This window comes from Lissotriton helveticus, chromosome 3_1 (assembly GCF_964261635.1).
Source record: "Lissotriton helveticus chromosome 3_1, aLisHel1.1, whole genome shotgun sequence".
NCBI lineage: Eukaryota > Metazoa > Chordata > Amphibia > Caudata > Salamandridae > Lissotriton > Lissotriton helveticus.
The window spans coordinates 187,379,435-187,407,390 of record NC_136061.1 but is presented as its reverse complement, the minus strand read 5'-3'; the positions used below and the strand labels follow the sequence as shown (position 1 = coordinate 187,407,390).

Below are 27,956 nucleotides of genomic sequence, written 5' to 3'. Positions count from 1 at the left end.
ACACCCATAGGAAAACCGCTTTGGCCACTAGTCTACCTTCTCTGAGCCCACCACCAGCCTGTCTACCTGAACAAAGGGCAGCCCCTCAACAGTGTGATTGCCATTTGCCCAGCAAAAGTGGATTCACCTTTGAAGCGCGCTTTTTGGGCTAACACCCTAAGTGGCTTCCAGCAAAGGGGAGGTAACACCTCGCCCTGTAGCAGGCTGCAATTGCTCCTAAGCCAAAAAGTAATTCACACGACTCCTCAGGAGATAAGAAGGCTGTCTGGTGGCCAGTGACCGTGTTGTGGAAATCGCAGAAATTACCGTTAGCATAAGCTGGAGCCATTTTGTTTGTGGCATCCATTTGCATTAGCCATGTGCTTCTTCCGTCTTCACTGCTGCCTGCTTTTCTATTCTGCTTGAATCATCAACTAACTCCTTCAGTACTGAGCCAGAGCACTGCGCATGCTCAGAAAGTCCTGTAGCAGCTAGAATGCACCTGTCTTAGAGTGTAACTGCCAGGCTATTCCAACTGACATAAGCAGTAATATCTCCCCTTCCACTTTGTTGACCAAGCAATTTCTGTATGCCCATGTTAGTCAATAACTATTCCTGTATATGCCTGTACCTCCTCTTTGAGTCTCCATGCTTACTCAGCTGTAAACTAGGTATATAAGGCCCATGGCCTCTGTATTCTATGGACTACCTCCTACAGTGGCCTGAGGGTACTGTATTGACGTAGTCCCACTCATGACCAATTGTCTCCAGCATTGACTCTCTGACGGAACCAATAAGTAAATATGTAGATACATTTCTTCAACCACTTGTGGTGAGTCAGAGAGCGTATATAAAAGACACCACTGCCATGATAAACAAAATTGAAAAATTACCATATAATGTGAACAACCAATGGCTGGTGACTTTAGACATAGAGGCCCTCTACACAAACATACCCCAGGATGATACCATCAGAATGTAGCCAATGACACGGGAGGCCTGTCTGCACATGCTTCATTTGTGGTTGAAAGTGTTGAGGTGATTTTGAAAAACAACATCTTTCTCTTTAGAAGTGATTATTACAAGCAGATCAAGAGTACCAGCATGGGAGCCACGTGTGCTTCCAGTCTGGCCTGCCTGTATGTGGCTGACTTTGTAGATAAGCATATCTTTAACACAACAGCACCCTTCTATGAAAACATCTCATGTTGGTCTCGTTATATAGATGATGTTTTCTTCATGTGGGAGAGAACATCAGAGTACCTCATGGAGGTCATAGATTGGCTAAATCTAGGAGACTTAAATTTGAAATTTACCTCTAGCGTAAACAAAGATAGCTGTGACTTCTTAGATATTAAAATTAAACATAATGGCGGCACATTAATGGTAGAACTATATACTAAACCTACGGACCGCAATACCATGCTCCACTACCAAAGTAACCATCCCACCTGCCAAAAGAATAATATTCCTTTTGGGCAACACCTAAGAATTGGGTGAAATTGCAAGGAGATGGGAGACTTTAATCGACATGCTGATGTTTTATCTAAAAAACTTTTAAACAGAGGATATTCAAGGAAGCTTATTAGACAGGCATATAAAACAGCAAAATATTATGATAGAAATCACTTTTTGCTACCAAAGCCCCAGAAACGACAACACAGGACGCTCCTCTAATCTTTGTTACTAACTTCAGTTGTGTAAGCAAATACGTTAAAAACATTATAAATAGAAATTGGCAACTCTTATATGACAAGAATAATACAATATTGCCCAAACCTATGTTCAGCTTTAGAAGAAACCGTACCAACCGTAACAGATTGCGCTCGACCTCGGACCTGGGGAACTAGGTTTGAGTCTCGGTAACGACGCCAAAAACCCCCTGTGATTCTGGGCAAATCACTTAATCTCCCCGTGCCTAAAATGAAAGTGTGTCCTCATGTAACGTAACTGGTGCTATGTAAAAGCGCTCTGATAACTGATTCGGTTCGGTTCTAGTTCGCGCTATATAAAACTCAGCAAAAAAGAGGAGGTAGGGTGCAAGCAGCGTAGTATCAACAATGCACCCCTCCGAGTTGGTAATTTTCCCTGCAGCACTTGCAAAAACTGTGATAACATCATAAAGGGCAATGTGATCCAATATAACGGATCTACACATAAGGTAAAGAGTTTCATTAATGGTAAAACAAAAAATGATATACATCTGATCATGTGTCCCTGCAACAAGGGCTATATTGGTGAAACATCGCGAGAAATTAGAACGCGAGTGACTGAACATAAATCAGCAATTAGGACAGGGAAAAGAACAGCACCCTTAGTAGAACAATGGATCACACACAACCATAGAGTAGAAGATCTGAAATGGTGTGGAGTTGAAGTGATTTCACTCAGCACTCTGGGTCATATATGCAAAAGGAAAAACACTAACAGTTCTACAGGTCTCATTTTAGTACCTATAAGAATGGCCTTAACAACAAAGAAGAGTGGGAGAGACTGATTTAATAATAATATAAAGATTAGTTGATAAGGCGGTTTGAATATATATATATACACGTCTTTGACCATTAGATACCAAAAAACAAATACTATCCCATACATGGATTGCTCCACTAATCAATCATTAATGTAAAGAGAATATATATATAAAGAATAGGATGTGTACTATGCAGTTGATAGGGTACATAATATTGTTCTAAGACGAGACTAATAATGTATCTATATAGACATGAAGAGATTGAATAACCATTATGATGACAAGTCTTGATTACAATGATGGAGTTAGTCAAAGTGCCACGGATCACTAAATTGATAGGGAATGTGATATACAGTACCGTGGATGTTAGGTATTCAAACACTTCAAAATGGCCGTCACAGTTACGTAATACCGAACAGTTCTTTATGAACTGCAATTGGAAAGATGTAATTGGAAATCCATATTTTTTTCACAACAAATATCTTTATGATGTTTTGAAATATTTTTTCAAAAAACAAGGCAATATTTAAGAAAATTGGGGTGGGCTTACGCTGTAGATAGTGACATTTTAATCTCGACGCACACGTGACAATAACGAGAGCACTTGTATTTAAAGGCGGGTCTCTGGAAGGGATGGATTGATACACTTCCGGAGTACCGTCAGAGCAGGGAGGCTGTTTCTCATCAAAACCAGGTATGTTGGTAATTGGAATGTGCCGCTATGTAGCTTGCTTAATTTAGAGCATGTTTATCGTTAGCATTCGGGTACTTTAATATCGGGCCAAAAATCTAAAATGACACCTTATAATACGTCTTGAACAGCATAGATAAGGTAAACATATCGCCACGTCTATACGACTCTGATATGCCGTTCCTTTAAAACTGTGGCGGCAGACTGCTAAAATATAACACTAAACGTTGTGAACGGCGTGTATGTAACACGAAAATGCTGTCACGTTTATACGGTGTTAATAGGACGGTATTTCAAAGCCATGTCGGTACACTGTTAAATGATAAATTGTGGTGAACGATGTGTATGGAACACTAACACGCCATCACGTTTATACGGTGCTGATGCGTTGCTATTCTAAAAGCTATGGTGGTACACTTTTATATGACAAATATCAAGCGAGGGCCATTGAATCTTAATAGCGATAATATATATGTGAGATATACCATTTAATATATGGGAGCCATTTACGAAATGTAAAATACTCATGCATAAAGTCAAAAACATTAAAAGAAACTGTTATTTTACTCGCAAAGTAGTCCAATATATATGTATATACACAAGTAACAAATGATGGAACACATTATATTGTACACTTTATTTTATTCGTTATAGATTTTATCTACAATACCATTATCAGGGTATTGGTTGGTTCGGCTTGGTGCTAAAATCCTCAGTACGTTAATCACATATCTACAAGCGAACTGAGCGAATTTGGGATGCAAAGACCGTTTTCCTATATAAATAGGTAAGCCAGTGCCTACGATATACTATAACAGGAGAATACATAGGTTCTCAAAAATAGTTTCTGACCTAAAAATGATTTGTTTTTAATAGAACCGCTATACAAAAGAAAGTTTTTATTAAATATCCACCCAAGTAACACGGTGGCTCTGACGGAGATAAGAAAATAACTTATCCGATAAAAGGTACATTGAGATTTATATAACTCATGTGGAAAACAAACGATGAGTGTATTTTGACTATATGGTATTAGTAGTAGAAACAGAAATCTAATGCTTGTTCCCTTTGTCCTATCAAGGAAACCCTAATTGTGGCGAGATTTTCTAAAACTCTGCTGATTACGTACTTGATTGAACATAATCCACCTAACATAAAGGTATGAACAAGATGTATAACAACATATAATGACTGCCAGGCTATTCCTACTGACATAAGCAGTAATATCTCCCCTCCCACTTTAATGACCAAGAAATTTCTGTATGCCCATGTTCGCCCATAACTATTCCTGTATATGCCTGTACCTCAGTCTCCATGGTTACTCAGCTGTAAACTGGGTATATAAGGCCCATGGCCTCTGTATTCTATGGACTACCTCCTACAGTGGCCTGAGGGTACTGTATTGACATAGTCCCACTCATGAGAGGTTAATAAAAGTATTTCTTTGATATTACTAACCCTGGGCGAAGCACTACGCTACGCTCGCGTAGTTTGCGAAGTTTGCGCAACTTCGCACTACGTGAGCTGCACGTAGCACAGTGCGAACACGCGTAGCGCAGCGTAGCGTAGTGCAGCGGTAATTTTTTGCTTGTTCGCTGTCCTCAACGTCATGTTCGCGACCGCGAGCAAGCAGTCCGTGCCAATCTCTTCTTTGTTGGTTTAAGAACCAGTGGACAGATAAGGGTGAACCCCTGCACCGATGGGCTTCTAAAACGGCTCATTTCCACAGTGTGAGGCCAATTGACAAACCGGATCACAGAGTGGCAACTTTCTATAAGTTGCATTTTGGTAATAGTGACATTAAAAAATTCAACTTGGGCATCAAGTCTGGTTTAATGCCATGATTAATTTGATACCTTATAGTACCCATCTTAATAGTCCCATTCAGAAGTTGTCTGGCTGAGTTGTCAGCCGTTACCAGTGGGGCTAATAACTCTCCCACAGCAAAAAGACATTTTGGAAGTATTGCTGCCAGGACTTAATATCTATAAAATACAAGTCCTACTTAATAGTATACAGCTCCCTGCCGTAACATTCAATAAGACTTCCTTATGGGAGGCTTATATTTATTGTTGAGAGAAGTGAGGGCTTTGCCATTGGTGTGGATAGCAAAGTCAAACTAGCAGTGTTACCACTGCCCTTCCAGCCATTTTGTACTTTGTCACATGCAAGGTGGTACAATCAGTGCTGCAGCCCTGCTTGGACACTCTGCCTTACATGACTGGATACCATATACTAGGGACTCATAAGTAAGGCAGACTCCGCCAATTGGGCGTAGCTAATTCAACATACGTTGTAAGAGTTAGAACACTGGCACTGAGGTCTGATTAGCAAGCCTAAGTGCACTCTGAGTCAAAAAACCATCAGCATCAGTCCAAAAATGTGGGGGTGGATGTATGACGTTACTACGCGATCAAAATGATCCCGGTACATCACAACGCAGCTTTTACAACGCCAGTCGTTACCACAACTTGCGCTGTAGGGTGCTGGACTTAGGAATAGTATGATTTACTATTCCAACTCCAGTCTACGTACAGATGGGAAGGTGTTGGATCAGTAAATCACACTATTCCTTAGTCTAGAGCGCCCTCCAGTGCAAGTCGTGGTAACGACTTGCGTTGTAAAATCTGCGTTGTGAAGGTATTGCGGTGTTTTGACCGCGTAGTAAAGGTTGTTTCCCGTGGGGATGAACATGCAAAAAAGGCATTTCCTTACTTGATCCCTCTCCAGGCAAAAGGTGAAAAGTAACAAACCCTTGTGGTTCTCATCATCTAATTGGAAGAACCTGGCAAGGCCATCTGCATTGGCATGGTCAGTCCCAGGTCAATGTTCCACTGTTGAGTCCATACCCTGTAGGGAGATTGATCCTCTCAACAGTTTGGGGCTCTCTCCTCTGATCAGCAATCTGAAAGGTATTTGGTCAGTTTGAACTCTGAAGTGCGTCCCAAACAGCTGCTTCAGGGACAAAGCTTCCCTCTCAATGGCATTCCAATGCCTCTCTCTGGGGAAGAGTCGCCTGCTGATAAAGGCAAAAGGTTGATCCTGACCCTGGTCATTCAGCTATGATAGTAATCCCCCCAAAACCATATTCTGAAGTAACAGTTTAAACAAACTCCTTGCTAAAGTCAGGTGCCTTCAGGACAGGTGAGGAACACAAAGCTTCCTTAAGGGAGGTCAACTTTGTTACGGGTACCACTATGGTACCATATGCTTTAACCAATCTTCTGTAATACCAAGTCAGGCCAGGAAAGGCCCTGACCTGCGTCCGTGTCTTAGGAGCTTTCCAGGAGAGAACGGTTTGGCTCTTCCATGTCATACGGGACTGTCGAGTGGTGCAGACATATAGAAGGGACGTCAATCAGACGACTGGGTGGGTGGTAAGCCCTAGTCTCACTCTAGATCCCAAAATCATGCTGCTTAGGATCATAAGACACACTTGGGGCGGCTCGGGCCATGCGTGCCCTTATTGACACAGCCTATTTGGTAGCCAAGAGAGACCTGGCCAAGCACTGGAGAGATGAACAGGCCCCTCCCTTGAATGAACGAACAAGGGGTATGGACTATTGCCTCCATGGAGAAACTGGAGTACAAGGTAAGGGGGTCCCTCATAAGTACGACCGCAAATGGAGTCCCTGGAAAAACAGTGCTGGGCTTCCATGTAGTACCTTCTTACAGATAGACAGAACTTTCCGCCCCTGGGTGGGCTACGAACCGGGTGCTCTCTGAAGATGTAAGGCACCATTTGTTTTTCCTTGCTTATGTTGATATCACCTGTAAATGTAGTGTGCCCTGGCACATCTCCAACCAATTCAATTTCAAAGCAAGACCCTATGCCCTGGCGAGAGACTACTTGGGCCACAAACATGTATGCATCATTGTTGTTTTTCTGTTTATACTTTGGTGTAATTCCTTCTATGCAGAAAACAATAACGTGTTAAAACAAATAATAATCATTGTTCGGATCTTGGGTTGGAGAGGTTGTAAATAGCCTCCACCCACGCCCATGTACACTACAGATCCTTTCCCGATCTGGTACTAGCTTCCTTTAACAGTCAGCCCTGCCTATTGAAGGGCTTGAAGCACTTCCCTGAGGTGGACTGGGTAATCCTCCCAGGTGGAACTAAACACAGTAATAACATCCAGATATGCTGCACTAAAGTCTTCCAAACTTGAGGGTACTCTGTTCATCAACCTCTGGAAGCTGGCAGATGCATTTTTCACCCCAAAGGACATCTTCTTGAACTGACATTGTCCTTCTGGGGTTGAGAAAGCAGACCGCTCCTGGTGAGAGGGCTGTCTGTCAATAACCTGAGGTCAGGTCAAAAGGCACTCAGATATTTTGCAGCCCCAGCATATCAATTAGTTTATCTGCTCATGGAATGGCTGAGCATCAGTCATGGGACTGCATTCAATTTTCTGTAGTCCACACAGAATCTCACTTCTGCTTCTCCTCTATTGGAACTTGGCTTAAGCACCTAAACTACTGGGCTAGCCCATGAACTACTAGAGGGCTCAATCACCCCCAACTCTAGCATCTTTGTAACCTCAAGTTTGATACTAGCCTTGATCTGGTCTGACAATCTGTATATCTTGCTCTTGACTGGTAAATGGTCACCGGTGTCACATCATAGGTATAACATCTTTTTAAACCTGGGGTCAATAAAAAGACGTCAGCAAACGGACTGAGCAGGTTGTAACAGGCTGTTTGCTATTTTCCTGTCAGAGTGCAGGAGAGGACTTCTCCTTCCATTGAGCCATATTGACATTGGTCGACAGGAGGTCAGGGAGAGTTTGACTCTCCTCCTCTTCCCCTCCATCTGTCACCATGAGCATAGTGATATCAGCTCTGTCATGACGGAGCTTGAGCCTATTCACATGTATCAACCTATGGCGGTATCTGAGGGTTACCAAATCAACCATATATGTGACTTCACCCTTTTTCTTTAAGAAAGGGTTAGGCCCAGGCCACTTATCTTGTAAGCCCCTGGGGCCACAGGCTCTAGGACCCACACCAGTTGTCCAGGTTTGTACTCAACCATAGAGGGCCTCTTGTCATACCAGTGCTTGATAAGATCCTGGCTGGCTTCCAAATTTCTGTTTGCCTTTTTCATGTATTCTATCATTCTGGAGCTAAGGCCAAGTACATAGTCCAAAATATATTGTATGGGTTCTCTGAGGGGTCTCTCCCAGCCTTCTATCACCAAACTCAAAGGAACTCTTACAGGGTGTCCAAAGAGCAGTTCAAAAGGACTGAAACCTACTCCTGTCTGGGGGACTTCCATACAGGCAAACAACAGGCATGGTAGGAGAACCTCCCATCTCCTTCTGAGTTTCTCAGGCAAACCCATAATAATGCTTTCATGGTCTTGTTGAATCTTTCTACAAGACCATTTCCTTGGGGATGGTAAGAGATGGTGTACTTCTAGATCACTCCACAATCATCCCACATGGATTTTAGATAGACAGACATGAAATGTGTGCCCCTATCTGAGATGACCTCCTTAGTGAACCCTGGTGAAGATGCCAAGAAGGGCTCAAGCTTATGCAGGAGCAGTAGCTATCCTCGGGGTAATAGCTTCACGGTATCTTGCGGCATGGTCCACTACCGCCAATTTGAACTGATTGCCAGAGGCAGTCTAGGGGACCAAGAATATCGATCCCTACCCTCTTGAAGGGAGTCCCTACCACAGGCAAGTGGTCTGAGGGGGTGTGGGGCCTTTGGCTAGCCACCTGCCTTGTCACCGGCTTGACAGGTGAAACAAGAGTGACAAAACTCCTTCACCTTTTCTGACATCGGAGGCCAGTTGTAGTGATTGACCCACCTTTCCCAAGTCTTGGTCTGCCCTAGATGTCCAGCTAAGGGGATGTCATGGGCTAGGTTTACAAGGAATTCTCTATGCTGCTGAGGTACCACAACTCTCCTGGTTACCCCTGGTTTGGGGTCCCTTACCTCACTGTACAGGATTCTCTCCTCCCAGTACACCTTATGGGTTCCAGTAACATCATCTTCCTCCTGTTGGACAGCCAACTGTCTCAGGCCTCCTAGAGTGGGACAAGTCTTTTGTACCTGGCTAAATTCCTCTCTGGAGTGTCGACCTGCCTCTTGGAGCTCCGTCAGGTCAGGCAAGCCTTTCCGACTTTGTGTTTCACCTAGCAATCCCAGAGAGCACTAGTCTGCCCAATTTCAAGATGTCAGGACCCTTCCTCGGATGTTAGGAGCTTCGTAGCCCACCCTAGAGGTTTGGCTATCTGGGGGCTACACACCGACAGGAAAACTAGTTAGTGCACTGGCCTCTCTTCTCTGTTCCTACTGCTAGCCTGTCTTCCTGAACAAAGGGCAGCCCCTCAAGAGTGTGATCACCTTTTTCCCACCAAAGGCGGCTTCGCCCTTAAAGCTCGCCTTTTGGGCTAACACCCTAGGTAGGTTCTTGCGAAGGGGAGGTAACATCTCGGTCCGTAGCAGGTTGCTATTGTTCCTAAGCCTGAGAGTCGTTTACACTACTCTTCAGGAGGGCAGAAAGCTGTCTGGTGGCCAGTGACCGTGTGAGTCCACTGGACAAATTGGGTCACAGACTGCCAACTTTCTAAAAGTTGTATTTTGGTAATAGAGACATTAAATTTGACTTGGGCATCAAGTCGGGTTTAATGCCATGGTTAATTTGATACCTTACAGTACCCATCTCAATAGTCCCAGTCAGAAGAAGTTGCCCGGGGTGAGTGGTCAGCCAGTAACTCTGTGTTACCAATGGGGCTGCTACCTCTTCCACAGCAAACTGACAAGTGTTGCTACCAGACATATATGTATAAATACATGACCTACTTAAATGTTCAAAGCTCCCTGCCAAAGGACTTGATAGGCCTTCCTTAGGGAAGACATACATATATTATTAAGGGAAGAGTTTGTTTTGCCATTGGTTTGCAGTCTGTAGTGGGAGACATGTGGTACTTCAAGGGGACAGAAGCAGGCCTGTGCGGACATTCTGCTGTTCATGCCATGGGTACCATACACTAGGGACTTAGAAGTAAACCAGACTCTGCGAATTATGGGTAGCCAGTTCAACGTACACTTTGTAAGGGGTTAGAACCCTGGCACTGAGGTCTGGTTAGCAGCCCTCAGTGCACTCAGAGTCGATAAACCAGCAGCATTGCTTCAAAAATGAGGGGGTGAACATGCAAAAAAGAGGCATTTATGTACAAATGCCTTTTCTGCAGACAGCTAAAACGGTTTTCCATTGAACCATGGCCAATTTGAAGGGGCGATCACTCTGTCATAGCTCGACTTAGGAGAGAGCTACAGAAACCTGCTTTGCAGCATGGTAATATTTATAAAACAACTAATTCATTAGTGACCAATGATATTTGGTAAAAACAAAAAGTTCCTTTGCAGAAATAATGCAAACCTGTGCTTGGGGTCTGACCAATTTTGGAACTGGTACTTCTAGGATTTTTCCCCTTCAGTGTGTGATGAAACTTACCACTCACCCCATCCACAGATGACCCAAGATTAGTATAAATTACCTTGTTCAGGGCCCAAGGGAAAAACAACGGGCATTTGCAGGTGGCTGGCTTGCTGGCGATTGGACAGGAAAATAGGAATAGGAGAAGGATAGAAACCTTCATAATCCTTGACAAAGGAATGTGAAGGGAGAGCAGTAAATACCAAATGATTGAAACAAGCACCCGAAGGACGTTTGGAAGATTCCCCGATTATACTAGAAGAGAATTATTGTGTGGAACTGTCTTTGTTGTGGGCCTGGCCTTGGCCAGGTTAGCATCTCTTGGTCAAAGGGGTGAGATAGGCACAGAACCATTTTAGATGGGTTGGCCAATGGTATGCTGGAAAGGTACATGATTTTAATAGACTTACCTGTACGTAGACTGACAGAGCACCTACAGTGGAAGCAGTCTATTGCCATTTTGAAAACTCCCTGGAATAGTGCAACCATGCTTCTTTATTCACCATAGGTTGAGAGAACTGCTGAAAAGTTGGATGTGCTGAGCGTGGGATTGGCTCAGGGCCCTCCACAATCACAACTGAGGTACTACTATGTCTTGGGGCTCTTTCTTCCGGGAAATGATAATACAGGAGGGCTTGAAGAAGATTCGAAGTGGATTATCCTTCCATCTGGCTGTGGAAAAGAACTGATGTCTAGCCTGTTACTACCTTGTACCGAAGAAGTGTAATACCAGCTGCACTTCCATAGGCCCAGGGACATAAAGGACAAGAGGAGACACCTTTCAAGACAAACTCAACAGGTCTACTGTGACTGCATTCCTGGCTGTGGACTAAGAAAGAGGGCAACTTTGAAGAAGGACTCAGCAGCCGTGCCCCTGAGGAAGAAGAGGTACAGAGGTCAGTCTGCCCTTTTGGTGTGTGGCTGGAGTCCCCCAGCTAAGTTGAATCTTGAACAGAATTGTGATTATTCAACCAGACATATTCAATGTTTGGTCATAGTAGGATGGAAGCAGAGGGGTAGAGGAGTCTGTGTCCCCCGGGATTGAGTAGCCTGGGTCCAACCAGAAGAACTATGTGAGCATTGATAGCTGTTGGATGGACCAGCTAAAATGTAACTGACTCTGACCTTGTTCAACCAGCTTTTGCCGTGCACGCACAGTCTGCTGGTAACTGTAACTTGTTTTTGCTGCACAAGTGGACTTTTTTAGTAATGAACACAAACTAACACCGACTTTACACCTCCTTTGTCACCCACATGTTTTTGAAATTTTCTACAGAAAACAAGGTTAGGATGGAAAGTCTTCAGCATGGCTTTGTAAAGTGTGCTTCCCTGGACTATGTTGATTTCCTGGCAAATAACTGGAAAGTTGCTGTAGGTTTTTTTTCATTTCTACCTCAGTGAACATGACAATCGTGTGTGTCAATTGAAGGCCTCCCTGTTTACATGAACTGTTACACTAGAGCTTGGCTCTAAGGTCAAGGGTGCATGCAAAGTGCACCCCTCTTTTACAGAGAGTGGTTACTGCATTCTCTATCCAGGCTGTGGAAGACTGACAGCCGTGGCAGCATTAATTTATTAGGGGTTACCTCTATCCCTTAGGAGCTGTTGCACATGTATCCTACCTGCTTTCTCCTGGTAAAGTCTGGACAGTATCCCTTACCTGAAATTTCTTTTTACATTTTTAATTTCTGGGATATGTGAGTTGGCAGTGAGTGTGTTCATTGGGAGGAGACAGTTCGGAGAGCCAATGTGTTTCATGTAAATCAAGTTGGCTTCTGTTCTGCTGGACATTCTGGGCCCTTCATACCACTCTTTAAGTTGGTGGGTTGGGGAAGAAAATAGCCTTCATCTGTGTTTAGTTCGGGCTTTCCTTCAGGTGATGGACAGGACCATCTGGCCTAGAGTTAATAAACATTCATCCCTGGGTTTAGCAAGACAGGTACCAAGAGACAAAGGAGGAGGGCAGAACGCTCGCCTCAAAAACTGGTCACGCAGTGAACATATAGGAAATATGCCCCAGGATTAAAGCAGTTTCCAGGATACTAAAGTAGCAGACAACCTGACTGACTCAGCCTGCCTATCAGGGAATGGACAAAAGGGCAGCTTCAAAAGCCAGTTGGTTATTTTATGCTTCGCCCGTCTTTGGTGAAGACCACACACCAGCGTGGTGGAGGTAGAGATATAGGAGTGGGATACTTTGGATTGTCACTCTCCCAGCCAAACCCAGGAACAAAGCCTAGGCCTGAGAAGGTGCATCTGTGATGGACTGCCTGTAGAAGAAATTTACCAGTTTGACGATAGGAGCTAGACTTCAGCCCACCAGAGAAAAGGTTTTGTGCCATCCCAGCAGAGAACAAGCTCTCTGTGAGGATTGTTGACGGGAGCTATGGAAGGCCAACTACTTTGAAGCACCAGGGAACTCCAGGCAGTTACTCAAAATAAGAAAACTTGCTGTACATCAACAACAAGGAAAACAGTGGAAGCTCTTTACTGTCACTTCGGGTGAGACTGCTTCACCCCAACTCCTCCCCTGTGCTGTGGGAGCCAGTGGATTACCATCCCCAGCTGGGGAAGATTGCCTTGCCGAAGAACTTACCATTTGATCCTTTGGTCCCTGCGCAAAGACATTCCTAGTCTGCAGCTTTTCTCCTTGTTTCTCCTGCATTAGTAGCATGTACCACAATCCCTATGGATGCCATACTTTTAGAAACTCCAGACATGTAACAGTGGACTCTGTGGTAGAGACTCGATCCTTTTTGTGCCAGTGAAAGGCTTATTCACAAAGGCAGTGTCTTGGGGCGAGGGGCACCAAATGATGTATACCCAAAAGATGACAACACCAAACACTTTCAGTAGTAAGGTACAATGGATGCACTCTCCATGGTTTGGTCTGCCAGATTAAAGGGTTTTTTATATAGCATCTGTTCTGATTCAGGGTGTTTCCGGGAAGGAGGTCAAAACTTTGTAGCGAAGATTATTTGAAGAAGTATAGCACCAAAAGGAGGCAGTGGACATATATATGGGTCTTTTACACTGAGTAATTTTAGAAAGTAATTTTTTAGCCAGAGGTGAGGTGGTCATGCTCAGACCCTCATATCTTGTATTCCACTGTGTCCCACCCCTCCTTGTGCATGTCAGGCCCTCTTAAACTCCTATGTTCCTTCAATCCCCTCGCCTTCTGTGTTCCGTAGATTGCCCCAGCCACACACACTCCTCAGACCGCCTGCACCACCCATGTTCTTCAGGCCCCGTCACTGTTACATCCCTTTGCTCATCACAGTTCATGACTGTTCTTTGTCCTTCATGACTATTCTTTATTGACGCTATGCACCCGTGTGTCCTTCGTAGCACTGCTCTCATGTGTCTACCTGCCTAATGTTTATCCTAGATGCCTCTCAACCGATGGGCGCTTTGCTTCCTTTGTCCTCTTAGTGTTCCAGAATCTCATGCACTCTGGGTTCTGGAGGGCACGTTAGTATCCCTGAATCCTTCACGCGCCTGTACTGGACTTGGTTGTTCGAGTCCCATTACAATTCACACCCGTTACTCTTTAAGTCTCACCCTCTTGTCTCCGCAGATCTTCTCAGACTCTTAACCGGTGCATCTCTGGCCTTCCAGGCCACATTTTCTACCCAGCCCTGTGCTCCTAAGTCACTCCTCCCGTACTGCAATCTCCTCAGGCTCAACAGAGAGTCCTTCAAGCTGGCTAAATCACTTTACTACCAGTGCGATAAGTGAGATAAAAACGTGCTTGGAGGGGGTATTCTAAAAGACCTATGTAATTATTGGCGTAGTTTAGAACATGTGAACTAAAGCCGGTGCTTCACAGTCTGGTGCCTGGCCAGTATATATTTTCCTTTCTAGGAGTTTTCTGTAATGGAATCCACATATATCACATCAAATAAACAAAAAACCTAAAACAAGCCAGACCTATTGTCTTTACTAGGGATTATTAGCAGTTTTACCAAAATAAGTAATAGCGATTTTTTTAATGAATTATTAGAGTTTGGCAATTACGGATAGCACATATGACAGGGGAAGCCAAACATGTATAAGCATCTATTTTGAACACTATTTTGACCCTCTGAAAGTCACTGTGAGAAACTCGCACTGGCTTTAGCCTCAACTCCAGAGGTCTCAGTCGTGATCGGTCATAAACACCCTTCCACAAACCGAACTCAGTCTCACCCGTACCCCAGGTTGCGACTCAGTTTACAATATGCACTATAAAAGAGACCTATGTTGCAAGACAAAAACCTTCATGTAGAAAATAAAACGACAAATATGAACATTGCCAGCGCCATCTTGCTTAGTGAGGGCCTTTACGTGCACGTAAGCAGCAACCATATTAGACATCGTGGCCATTTCATACTCTGCTGGTCACCTGTGAGTCACCCCGACCTCGCTATCATCCCCCCGCGCTCTGACCAAGCCTGAACACATGTACCAGGGTCGTAAAACCTTGTCAGCATGACAATGCCCCGGAGTCACTTCCCTGCACCTGGCCACTCAATCCAGTCCCAGGCACTAACCAACCCCTGTGGACATAGTTTATTACCCGCACACGGCAGGGCTTGTTTCACCAACAAAGGGGCCTGATCTAATCAAAGACACGAACCCTTAGATCTGACCGATCCCACAAACTTTTAGATCCTGTTGGAATGTCCAGCAGCGAGATAGCGATCATCTATTAGATCTGGGTGGAGGGACGATTGCTGCTGTGTTTGTATGGGAACTAGCTTGAGGCGGGGATTCCAAGGATGCTTGACTATGCAATAAACTGATGCCAGGAATGTTTGACCATGTAATAAACTGACGAAAAGCATATAAAAGGCCATGCCACAGAGATGCAGTTAGAGCACCTCCTGACGATAGCCCCGGTGTCTGATGTGCTGTGTTTCTCCTCTAGAGAAATAAACCTGTTCTTCGCCTTCCAGTTCCAGCGCCTGCCTCGTTATTTTGATCGCTAAATCTTAAGGTGAATTAGAGGTGGTTTGTACCAAGCGGCATCGAAAGTTTTGGGAGTCTCGCTGCTTTTCATCAATTGGCGCCCAACGTAGGGCCCATCAGCGACACATGGGTCCGGTGAGAGAGGTCCTAACGACGGAGTGAACATCTAAACGATTGGAGTGCACCTGCCTGAAAGAGACCCTCGTCTGGCTGCCGATCAACTGAACTTCACCGGTTCCGAACGGACCTCTCTCGAGTGACCTGCGGTCCTGACTGGGACCTTACAGGAACGCTGCATTTTTTGGAGTGAGAGGACAAACGGGCGCTGGAAGGGGACGACGAAGAAACTGTCCATAACGGTCCGGGTAAGGTCGTGATATATGACAAAACTGATTGTCTGATTGTATTAAAAATGTTTGCTTGAATACTAGTATTCCGCTCTTTGAAGTTATTGGTAGTAATTGAGACATTCCCTGCTTGCAAACAACATAGAATAGGAATATTCCCTCTTTGCAGGCAGCGAAGGACAGGTAGTGCGGACCTTTGTCCACGACCTATTGAGATTTTTTGTTGACCGCTTGTACGTCATGCCTGTCTTCTCAAAATTGTTTGATTGTTTTGGACTGGACCGTTTATTAGAGGTCAGTCATCCGGCACCGCCGGAAGGCACCCCTAATAAGGACATGTATGTGAAATAAGGATTGGCCACTGTAAAGTATTGCAAACAATGGCATAAAAGCACTAAGAAAGATCGGGAAAATCAGTGGCCACTAACGGGATCTTTTGACCCCGATAAAATAGAAATGCTAGGAATAGCCTTTCACAGAAAAAGAACTACACCAGCCATGCTTGACAGCTATGGTTTGTGGCAAAAAGAAGCCACACAACAAAAGAAAAGAAACAAAGCTAGACTAGATAAAGAGCTACGAAAAGCAGCTCACCAAGCTTGTAAACAGTTATAAGAAGACATAAAAGAAAGAGAAACTGATAGAAAAGAACAAGAATCAAAGATTTCAGGCCAATGTCCTGTTAGAACGCCCTTGACTCTTTACCCTGAGTTACCAGCTAAACAGAGAGTAGATGATGATTTGTTATTAGGTCCCCCGATCATCTACATGCCACCTCCTTATGCCCCCACTCATCCTGAAGTACAACGTCAGGAATCCCAAAATGTAGACGAAGGCAGCACCATTGCCTTGACTCTCAAGGCCTCAGCACCAACAGAGTCTCTTGTGCCTAGTGCCTCATCAAAAGGCGCGTCAGTAGAAGCTGAATCAAAAGAGAAAGGGTTATCGAGGATCCAACGATTAAGTAAAGACGAATGAGCAAGTATCGATAAAATAGTTAAAAAGCTCATAGATAGGAAAGAGACCGAAGAGTATATAACCGACATGTGCAACTCCTATGTCGAAAACCACAAGCGACACTTCATTGTTAGCCTCTGTTATCACACGCTCACTGCTTACGAGGAAAAGTACAAAGATGTAGGGCCCGAGCGACTAATGGCTCTTCATAGAAAGGTAGATACGGGAGATGAAAACGACTGTGATGTAGCGGAACTCTTTTCGTACACACTAGAGGTATTCCGTCATCTCATCGAACAAGAACGGGTAGTTAAGGATAAGACATCTACAATGACAGGGCCCCCGATAGAAAAACTGGATACCATGATGCCAATAAAAGAAGCTGCCCCTTATTTGGTCCCTCCTAGAGGACAAGGGAACAATGATGACATAAACCACCAGGATGCTAAAGGAAGGGTGGTCTACAATCGGGTATACCAGCCATGGGACAGACAAGACATCCTAACATTCCGTAAATCTTTACCGGATTTACGTAAGAATCCCACTGCATTTTATACAGAGTTAAGTACCGCTCTAGGATCAACCATTATGGCACTCGCCGATATCGATTTGTTCTTTGGGCTATGTCTGCCAGCGGATGTGTGGAAACAAATTAGGAAAGTAGACCACACAGAGCTGCTCGGCCATAGCGGGGAGCAACTCAGTGTTTTAGATAAACAGCGAAACCCCGGACAGAAACCAGTAAAAGCCACATTAGACCTTCCCGACAAAATAGTACAGAAAGTCAAAACTATGATCCCGGAGAAAAAGATCGACTGGTCCATTGTAACCGCATGCCGCCAGAAACCACAAGAGGATGTCTCGGAGCATTTCTCAAGATTTGAAACAGTGTTCTCCGATTACAGCGGAAAAGACATGTCCACCGCAACCGGACACCACTTGTTTGTCCAAAATTATGTTAAGGGACTGCTACCAGAAGTATCACAAAAACTGCAGACCAGCGAAAGCAGCTGGGCAGCCTCTAAACCAGCGGCCATCCTCCAGATGGCCCAGTACTATGAACACCAGAAAAATTAGATTGATAGAGCCACGAAAAGGAAGAAGAAAGACTTGAAAGAAAGGGTAATGATAACGCAGCTCCAAGGAGTGAATACAGGAAGGGAGCAATATAAGGGAGCATACCAACAGAATACCCCAGGGGCGCAACCGCCTAGAAGTAATTCGTCGACGCCATATACAGGACGACAAGACTTAGGACTGGATCAGTGTGCGTTTTGTAAAGAGTACGGACACTGGAAATCCCAATGCCCGATTCTGCAAGGAATCTATAGGGGCAGAGGGACGAGGGAGATAACAAATGAACAGAGAGGAAGAGGGCGTGGGAGAGGGTACGCAAGTGAAGCTAGCGAAGGAAGGCCAGGGAGAGTGAACGCATTTGACCGTCCTAGACAGAACAAGTGTCAACAGACAGATTACGACAACATGTATGACTTTGCATAGGACAACCAGGGGCAAGGGAGGGATCCAGTCGAGCTCTATGTTGACCAACAAGGCCCTTATGTTACCGCAAATGTCCTGGGCACGGAGTCGCCATTTTTGGTAGACACAGGAGCAACACATACTGCGCTATCCAAATGACTGATTCCAAGGGCACCCTTGTCTGGCTCACATAGAACTTCAATAGGATTTGACGGTACTCCCTCCACCAACCCTTTGTCCAGACCGATCCCCTTCAAACTTGAAAACAATGTTATCGACACTACATTCCTTCTCACTTCCAACACCCCGGACGCCATTATGGGTCTCGATCTACTGAAGCATTTCCGTGCGACTATCAGATGTTCGCCAGACGGAGTACGAGTCATCTTATATGACAATCACCAACACCCGAGAGATAATCCATCCCAACACATGTATCCCATTTCTGAGACAGACACATCCCTACTAGACACTTTACCCTCGCATCTGTGGGCTAGGGCTGATTCAGACGTAGGACGAATGATGATTGACCCAGTACACGTGACAATACGACAAGACGCAACCTTACCGAAAATACCCCAGTACAAGATATCGCCAGAGGGCGAGAAACCTTGACCGAAATCATACTGTCACTAGCAGAGGCAGGAGTGGTAGAAGAGGTAGTGAACAATGTTTGTAATAGTCCTATTTTACCGATCATAAAGAGACAGGGAGAGGGAGATGGAAAAGCCTACAGATTCATCATCGACCTGCGGGAGATAAACAAAATAGTAGTACCACCGTACCCAGTAGTTTCTGACATCACCACCATCCTGACCCTAATTCCGTCAACTGCTACCACTTTCACCGTTATCGATCTCAAGAATGCCTTCTTCTCCATACCCATTCACCAAGACAGTCGCTATCTTTTCGGATTCACTCTAAGATCCGCTCATATTGATTTTGTCGAGCACCCCAGGGGTACACCGAGAGCCCGATCATCTATAGCCAGGCGCTCAAAAGACAGTTAGATGCCGTTCAATTACCAGACGGGGTGGTGTTGATACAGTATGTAGACCATATCCTTCTAGCAGCAGACACCACTCCACTAGCCGTCCAGCCACCATCCAACTCCTACACTTCCTTGCAGAAAATGGCCACAAAGTTTCTCTAAAGAAATTGCAGTTCTGCAAACCACAGGTAACACATTTAGGTCACCTCTTATCGAAAGAAGGGAGGAAACTCACACCCGACAGGATCCAGACAATTCTAGACACTCCCGTTCCCAAGAATCAGAAGCAAGTCCGCTCTCTGATAGGCCTCACCTCATTCTGCCGTTAGTGGTTACCGAACTTTAGCCTCATTGTCAAACCCCTTCTCTCCTTCCTAGCCAAAGACACCCCCTCATCTTTCCCCTGGACACCCGAATGCCAGTCAGCATTCAAAGAATTGCGAGACGCCCTTTGTTCGGCACCTGTTCTAGGAACCCCAGACTACTCCAAACCATTCTTCCTCTACACACATGAAAGGGAGAGATGTGCATTGTCCGTCTTAGCGCAATCAATTGGTCACAAACATCGCCCATGTGCATATTTCTCTGCCACCCTCGATCCAGTAGCTAGAGCGTTGCCAGCGTGTTTGCGCGCTATGGCAGCTGCAGCAGTATCCATACGCCAGAGCGAAGGAATAGTGCTCTCCAATCCAATCACTGTGTTAGTACCCCATGCAGTCGACACGCTACTGAACCTGACCAAAACCCAACACTTGACTGACAGGTTACGAGTTGACCCTGCTAGCACCACACATCACCCTGAAGCAATGCACCACTCTCAATCCAGCCACATTGTTACCTCTAACCAAAACTGACCCTGGTGTGACTCCCCTGCACGACTGTGTAACCCTCACTGAAGAACAGACAAAGAGTAGAGTAGATCTCCGAGACACTGCCATTCCAGAGCCAGATGGGGAACTATGGATAGACGGCTCGTGCATCAAACTTCCCGATGGCATTGGGGGTGGGTGGGCTCCAGGGGAGGCTGTAGCTTTGTGGATCTGCATATGTGTTTCCTCTGTACACACAACGTAAGACCCTATACTGTGCAGTGATGTGAGCCCAGTGGTATGGTGCGCAAGTAAGCGGGAGGGAGGGGGGGAGGTTGTTCCTGTAGTTGTTGTAAGTTTCCTTTATATTGTTTTTCCTTGCACCGCTCTAGTGCTCCCGATCTCTGGAGCCCCTGAAGGTGCCCCCATGGGCGATGCGCCCTCCGGTATTCATTAAGGGCTGCAGCAGTGGTTTCTGGGTTGCAGAACCCTGCCTCCATAGTGTGCTATCGTTCCGGAGCCCTACGCCATAGATGTACATGTTTAAGATGATCATATCTGATGGGCGGCGGTCGATTGCAGTAGAATTGACCGGGGGGGATACCTGAACATGCTATAGATGATGTCAGGGAGCGATGGACCCTCCTAATGCAAGATACGGGGTATTATGTTGGTGTTGGGGTTGTGGGGGTGGGGAGGGGGGGCGGTTGGGATTAGTTTATCTACTGTAAAGAAGATGATGATGTTACGCACCAATGTTGCGGCAGCCGCGAGACGGACCCAATATGTATGTGGCCAGGGTGCCCCACAGGTGATATTGGAGGGTCACATCCTAGTTGGGCGTTATGTATCTATGTGTGGGGACAGGAGCCGCAAGGCGATGTACACTATGGCGCAACGCATCATGTTGTAATGTGACTTTTCTTTCCTCAATAAAATGTGTTTAAAAAATAAAAAAAACTTCCCGATGGCACCACCTCAGCTGCATATGCCATCACCACAGCCCGAACCATCCTAGAGACAGCCCGCATTGCCCAACGATCCGCCCAAGCAGCAGAGCTCATTGCCCTCACACAAGCATGTATTTTAGCAGCTGGAACGACAGTAAACATATACACCGACAGCCAGAACGCCTTTGGCGTGGTTCACCATTTTGGGCTCCTGTTGAGAGAAAGAGGGTTCCTGACTTCACACGGCACATCCATCTTACATGGAGATCTAGTCTCCGCATTGACAGAAGCAGTCCTCCTCCCCAAGCAGCTAGCAGTGATTAAATGCCAGGCACATAAGAAAGTGACTGACCTCATTGGACAGGGAAACGCATTAGCCGACATTACTGCCCGAACCACAGCCCAGGACAGAACCACGACACGAATGTACGTGACCAGGTCACAAGCAGAACAATGGACTGACGCTAGAACAACTGTAAGGGACATACAAACGACAGGCACACAGGACGACCTGACTGAATGGGCTCGGGTGGGACTGAAAGACGAGTAAGGCTGCTGGAGGACAAAAGACGGAAACAAATGGCTGCTCCCTAATGCCTATCTGATCCCCATATTGACCATGGCACATTAACCAGCACACATAGGATCTGCCCCCATGACCGAACTGATCAACAGAGTATGGCATAACAGCAAGATAGCAGAATCAGCCAAACACCTAGTACAGCCTGCAACACAACCCAGGGAAAGGGACCGTAGTACCACGGGGAGGGTTTGGAGTCTCTGATCACCCCTTCGAAGTCCTCCAGATGGATTACATCCAGCTAGAGAGGTGCCATGGTCTAAAATACGTTCTCGTGATCGTGTGCGCCTTTAGCAAATGGGTGAAGGCCTACCCCACCCGTGAAAACACCGCCTTAGCTACTGCGAAGGTATTACTGAAAGAGTTCTTCCCCCGATATGGCCCTTGTAGAATTTTATGGAGCAACAATGGCCCCCACTTCGTAGCAGAAGTTATACAGAACATACTGAAAGGGTTGGGGGTAAAGCAAAAGGTCCATGCCGTTTTCCACCCCCAATCAGCGGGCCTGGTAAAGAGACAACGCCACGCTAAAACTGAAACTATCAAAAATAGTCGCCACGACTGGGTTGAAATGGCCCGACGCCCTCCCACTGTCATTGCTGTCAATGCGCTCCACCCCAACCAAACACCGACTGACCCCTTACGAAGTAGTCTTCGGCAGGCCTATGAACATTTGGGCGGCACCAAAGCCAACCTCCATTGATGATGTCCCGGACATACTAATGTCCGACTATTTGTACAAATTAACGAACTAACTAACACTTATCCACCAACAGGTGGAGCAAGCCATACCAGACGTATCCAGGGGCCCAGAACACAATATCAAGCCTGGGGACTTCGTGCTGACACAACATTTTCAGAGGTCGAAGAGTCTGGAGGTGGACGGGCCCTTGGCAAGTCTTGATCACCACCCGAACTGCCCTGCGAGTGGAAGGAAAAAGAAACTGGCTTCATGCGCACCACTGTAAGAAGATATCTCCGACACTGACGGCCCCCGAAGAAGTGAACAGCCAAGAAGAGCTCCTGACAAAAGACCGACCAGCCCTGAGATGCTACCCACAGACAGAGACACTTGAACTGGCAGAGTTTCCCGACCCCACGGTACCATCCAAGAAAGGGTACAATTTGAGATCGACGAAAGGAGAGTGCTCCGACAAGCAGGCCACTAACTGAGTCAAAAGTCTCAGAACGGTAGCTAACACTAAAAATGCTACCAGGAGAAACGCTAGACGAAAGTATGTGGTCCTGCCAGTCGTCGAGCCTCTTGAAGTTGATGGAAGAACCCGGACGACCAAAGAACCACTGCGACGACTCCAAACTTGCCAAATTTCACAATACAAAGACAATAACCCTTGTGGCAGCATCTCTCACCTGCCGTTTGCTGATGGTCACAGTCTGGATCGTTGAAGAGAGTGCTCCCGCTTACAGGACAATGTCACCCACCATGCAACCCACCACCAAGAAACAACACTATCTGGTGTCACTGTCACCACGCCTCCGAGAACGACGCAAAGAATTCTGGAATAATTCTTTCGTACAAATATTGCACCAGCTCAATCTTGCCGCAAATGCCACAAACTATTGGATCTGTGGGTTGCTACCTCATGCCGCTGAACATTCCATTCCTTTCATCTCTTCACCCTTTTCTGTTCATGGATCTTGCCTCGCATGGTTAATGCTCCTGCAAGAGAGCTACAAAGACAATGCCACATCCGATGGGACAATCAAACAATTTTAGAATGAGTTCTGGCTGAACAAAACGGGAAGAACATCCGCTCCCTTCTGCCCTCTGACTTCGAATGCAACCTTTCCAATGAACATTCCCGCCAAAGAACGAGTTGAAATGCAAGTGTACAACAACCCAGCCAGACCTACCTTTTCCTATCTAAAGAAACGAACTGCCGCAACTCTGACAGTGCCCTATCTGTGGTGAACGTCTCAGGCCTTGTCTGCATCGAAGGCCATGGGACTAAGATCGTGGGTCAGAGCTCTTGCCAAATAACGAAGACTCTGAACACTGCAGACCCCTCTTCATTTGTTGCATCACCCAACATGTACTTCATCTGTGGTACCAAAGCCTACACCTGGCTCCCAAAAGGCTGGGGGGGCACGTGCTACATCGCTTTTGTTCTGCCTCCAACCTACATAGCACCTGCAGATCACCACAGAGAAAGGCACTCCGAAGACACTGAACAAGCAAACTCTGCCCCAGCACAGTTCCTCGATGCAGCAAAAGGACTCATCCCATTATGGGGTCCGATGGCAAACAGCCGAGCCACCCGGCACCTAACTCAAGTAGTTGAAACAGCCTTGAACGTCACTGCTGGCATCCTCACCAACAACACAGCTGAGCTTCAGGCGGTCCGCCTGGTGGCTTTACAGAACCGCATTGTTCTAGATGTGGTACTAGCGGATCGTGGAGGAGCATGCCGCATCATCGGAGCCAGTTGCTGTACTTACGTCCCTGACAACTCACCCTCTGTTTTCAAGGCAATTGAACACCTCCACAGGCTGGTGTCAGAAATCCATCAGGAGTCAGAGACTTGGACACTTGGAAGCTGGTTTTGGGGCATTTTAAAAGAATGGGGCTGGAAAATAATGATGAACCTCTTGGTTCCAATATTAATAATATGTGGCTGTTGTTTGGGGATACATTGTATACCACTTTTGTGTTCTATTTGCCTGAACTCATTGCACCCTAAGACTATGGACACTGAGCTCATGAAGACGAGAGTAATAAACGATAGAGAGATACAGGACATTATGGATATTGAGATAGACTAGCAAGCTGGCTGGACTATGTTCAAAGGGAGGACTGTAGAAAATAAAACAACAAATATGAACATTGCCGGCGCCATCTTGCTTAGTGAGGGCCTTTACGTGCGCGTAAGCAGCAACCATTTTAGACATCGCGGCCATTTCATACTCTGCTGGTCACCTGTGAGTCACCCCGAACTCGCTATCATCCCCCCGCGCTCTGACCAAGCCTGAACTCATGTACCAGGGTCGTAAAACCTTGTCAGCATGACAATGCCCCGGAGTCACTTCCCTGCAACTGGCCACTCAATCCAGTCCCAGGCACTAACCAACCCCTGTGGACATAGTTTATTACCCGCACACGGCAGGGCTTGTTTCACCAACAAAGGGGCCTGATCTAATCAAATACACGAACCCTTAGATCTGACCGATCCCACGTACTTTTAGATCCTGTCGGAATGTCCAGCTGCGAGACAGCGATCATCTGTTAGATCTGGGTGGAGGGACGATTGCTGCTGGGTTTGTGTGGGAACTAGCTTGAGGCGGGGATTCCAAGGATGTTTGACTTTGAAATAAACTGATGCTAGGAATGTTTGACCATGTAATAAACTGACGAAAAAGCATATAAAAGGACATGCCACAGAGATGCACTTAGAGCACCTCCTGACGATAGCCCCGGTGTCTGATGTGATGTGTTTCTCCTCTAGAGAAATAAACCTGTTCTTCGCCTTTCAGTGCCAGCGCCTGCCTCGTTATTTTGATCGCTAAATCTTAAGGTGAATTAGAGGTGGTTTGCACCAAGCGGCATCGCAAGTCTTGGGAGTCTGGCTGTTTTTCATCATTCAGTAACATAACATCTTTAAAAAGGAAATACTAGATGGTGCAAGACTGGAAAGCAAGTGAAATGTGAATAAGGACAAGATTTTGCATGCTTTTCAAGAGCCTGTACAGCCACTGCGATCAGTGTTTGGTCTGAAAAGTTAAAAACCGGTACAAAAGGGGGTGGTGATGGATGTCCATCACCACCCCCTTTTGTACCACTTTGAAAAGTTAAAAAGACACGAACACAGGGGCCAACTTCGACCCTTTTCAAAAGTCCGTTTTTAATTACTGCAAGGTGTGAAACTCGGTATACCCGTCTTACTTAAATCCCTCTAAGTACCACTATCCCTACCACAACTTGCAGTCTTCAGTCCCCTGGAACTTATTCATAGATATGACCCTGTGCTCAAATCCTTGTACTTATAACCTCATGCTCGTATGTTCTAGTATCTCCATTTCTACTCATCATGACCTGGCTTTAGCCCATTGTATTTCTAATATCCAAGTTCCCCGCAGACAAGAGCACCAACTTCGCCTCTTAACACCGGCTCTCCTCAGCCATTAAGATCCCAAGACGCGCTCAACTCTCAGTGCTCTGGAGCCGGTGGTACTCCGCAAAGCACCGCATCAGCTCTACCCTTACCGAATTCTTAGATTCTTCACAGGGTCTCTTGATCTGTAAACGGCCTCGCCGGTGTCCCGGCTCCATTGCTCAGCCATTCCCGGTCAGACGACAATGCCGTAAAGCGAAATCTCGACCCTCAGCGCAACAGCGTCCCATGTAACCACAGCAACGGACGGCGCTCCACTATTCGCTCGCTAGAAACGAAACAAACGAAGGCGGGATTAAACTCGAGACGAGGCTTGAAACTCATAGCTGCTTCCTGCTAGTCCCTACAGATTGACATTGCGCATGTGCAGTATATTGACCAACCACAGAATTAGATTTAAAGAACTGGTGTGGTGGTTATGCTTCTGTTAGTGACAGGGGGCAAGTCGTGGGTACCCGCGGGTATTTTCACAGGGTTGACCTCTTGTACCCCGCCAAGAGGTTGGGCCTCTCAGAAATATGCTACACTTGTCCCGGTGTAATTTTCAGAGCCGGGCCACATTCAGTAGCGCCTACACTTTTCTGTTTATTTATTTATTTATTTTTATTTATAAAGTTTTCCTTCGGAACAACAACGTGCAGGCGTGAAGGAGGCTTATTAGATGCCAGCTGGGCCCATAACAAAGGCTGAAGTTGTGATGTTGCAAGAATCGCCTTTTCAACAGAAGTAGGTTATAGGAGAGAGTATATTTATTGAACACCCCAGCCGGTTGTGACTCGCCAAACTCTTTCTCTATTCGTGACAGCTGTCTTCCGCATTCTACCTCTACATTCCATCATTGACATTCTCCTTCTCGCCTCAAAACACCTGTTACCCCACGAGCTGCGAACGGAAGGAGACTACCACAGAAGATAAAGGGTAATCCGGCCTCTTTTTAGGTTTCGCTGGAGGGCGGAGCTCTTAGCTGCGCCTCCAGAGAAATCTGTAGTCTTCACAGTAAGGGCACTTGAATACGCCCTCTATTCCATTGGCTAGCTCCATAAATGGAGGCTAGCCATTGGAACAGAGATCTGTCCGTCATTCACGGACCAGATTCGTGGGCGTTCCCTCGATTTTTTCCCTGGGCGTTCCCTCTGTGAGTCATGCGCGGTGGGCGGTTCGGCGCCATGTTGCTCTCATTCTGCGGCCGACCGACGTTGGAGGAAGTCCAGGTGGGTGAGAGCTTGTTTTTCCATTTCCTTGCCTTCCCGCCCCCCCCCTCGCTGTCCTGTGCCCCGTTCCCGCCCACCCCCCCCTCGCTGTCCTGTGCCCCGTTCCCGCCCACCCCCCCTCGCTGTCCTGTGCCCCGTTCCCGCCCACCCCCCCTCGCTGTCCTGTGCCCCGTTCCCGCCCTCCACCCCCCCTCGCTGTCCTGTGCCCCGTTCCCGCCCTCCACCCCCCCTCGCTGTCCTGTGCCCCGTTCCCGCCCCCTCCCGATGTCCGTTCCGCCCCCCTCCCCGTTACCGCCCCCCTCCCCTTTCACTCTCCGTTGCTTGTTTCTTCTTTTTTGGGGGGATTTTGGCTCTTAAGAGAGGGGCTGTTGTGCTGAAGGCCAGGCTGGTGTGTCCCCGGAGGCCCGGGGAGTGGACGCAGTGTCTGATTCCCTTTGCCGAGGACTAACTGGATTGCCGGTGTTTGCCGAGTGGATGGCCCCACTGGCTGTCCAAACAGAGCTGTGTTTGCCAACTGTGAGCATATTGCTGCCTCTGGGAGTCACCCCGTCGCGGCGTGAATGGGTCCCCTTGTTCTTTCAAGTTCTCTCCGTCATACCACTCTCCTTTCTTCCTTAGTCTTCCCTCTCGCCCCCTCCGGTTTTACCTTCTGTGTCCACCGCTTCGTGCACTAACTCGATTTTTTTTTACTGCCCTCGCGCACCCCGCCTGGTTCTTGTCTTGCCGGAATTTGAAATCTCACCATTACAGATTTTATGATGGTAGATATTAAAATTAAGAAGATATATGCGCAAACAGTCAGTGTGAATTTAATCAGTGTGATGTAAAAGTAATAGAAACGGGCAAATGGGGTTTAAAACCGTCTGAAAACGGAAGAGAACATCTAGTGGAATAAAAGGCACCGCATTACTTTCTGCTAAAGAGACACATCTCCGGGCCCGGCCTCATTAGC

At 46.4% G+C, this 27,956-nt stretch overlaps 1 protein-coding gene across 2 annotated transcripts in view; it reads right to left on the bottom strand.

Moving 5' to 3' along the window:
* Nucleotides 1–26,021, bottom strand: part of MKS1 (MKS transition zone complex subunit 1) — a 389,790-nt gene extending 363,769 nt beyond the window's left edge. For both annotated transcript variants that reach the window (XM_078679578.1, XM_078679577.1), the window contains exon 1: nt 25,886–26,021. In XM_078679578.1, the coding sequence (XP_078535704.1) occupies nt 25,886–25,962 (77 nt within the window). In that variant the 5' untranslated portion in view covers nt 25,963–26,021. The remainder of the gene's footprint in view (nt 1–25,885) is intronic.
* Between the last annotated feature and the right edge of the window lie 1,935 nt (nt 26,022–27,956).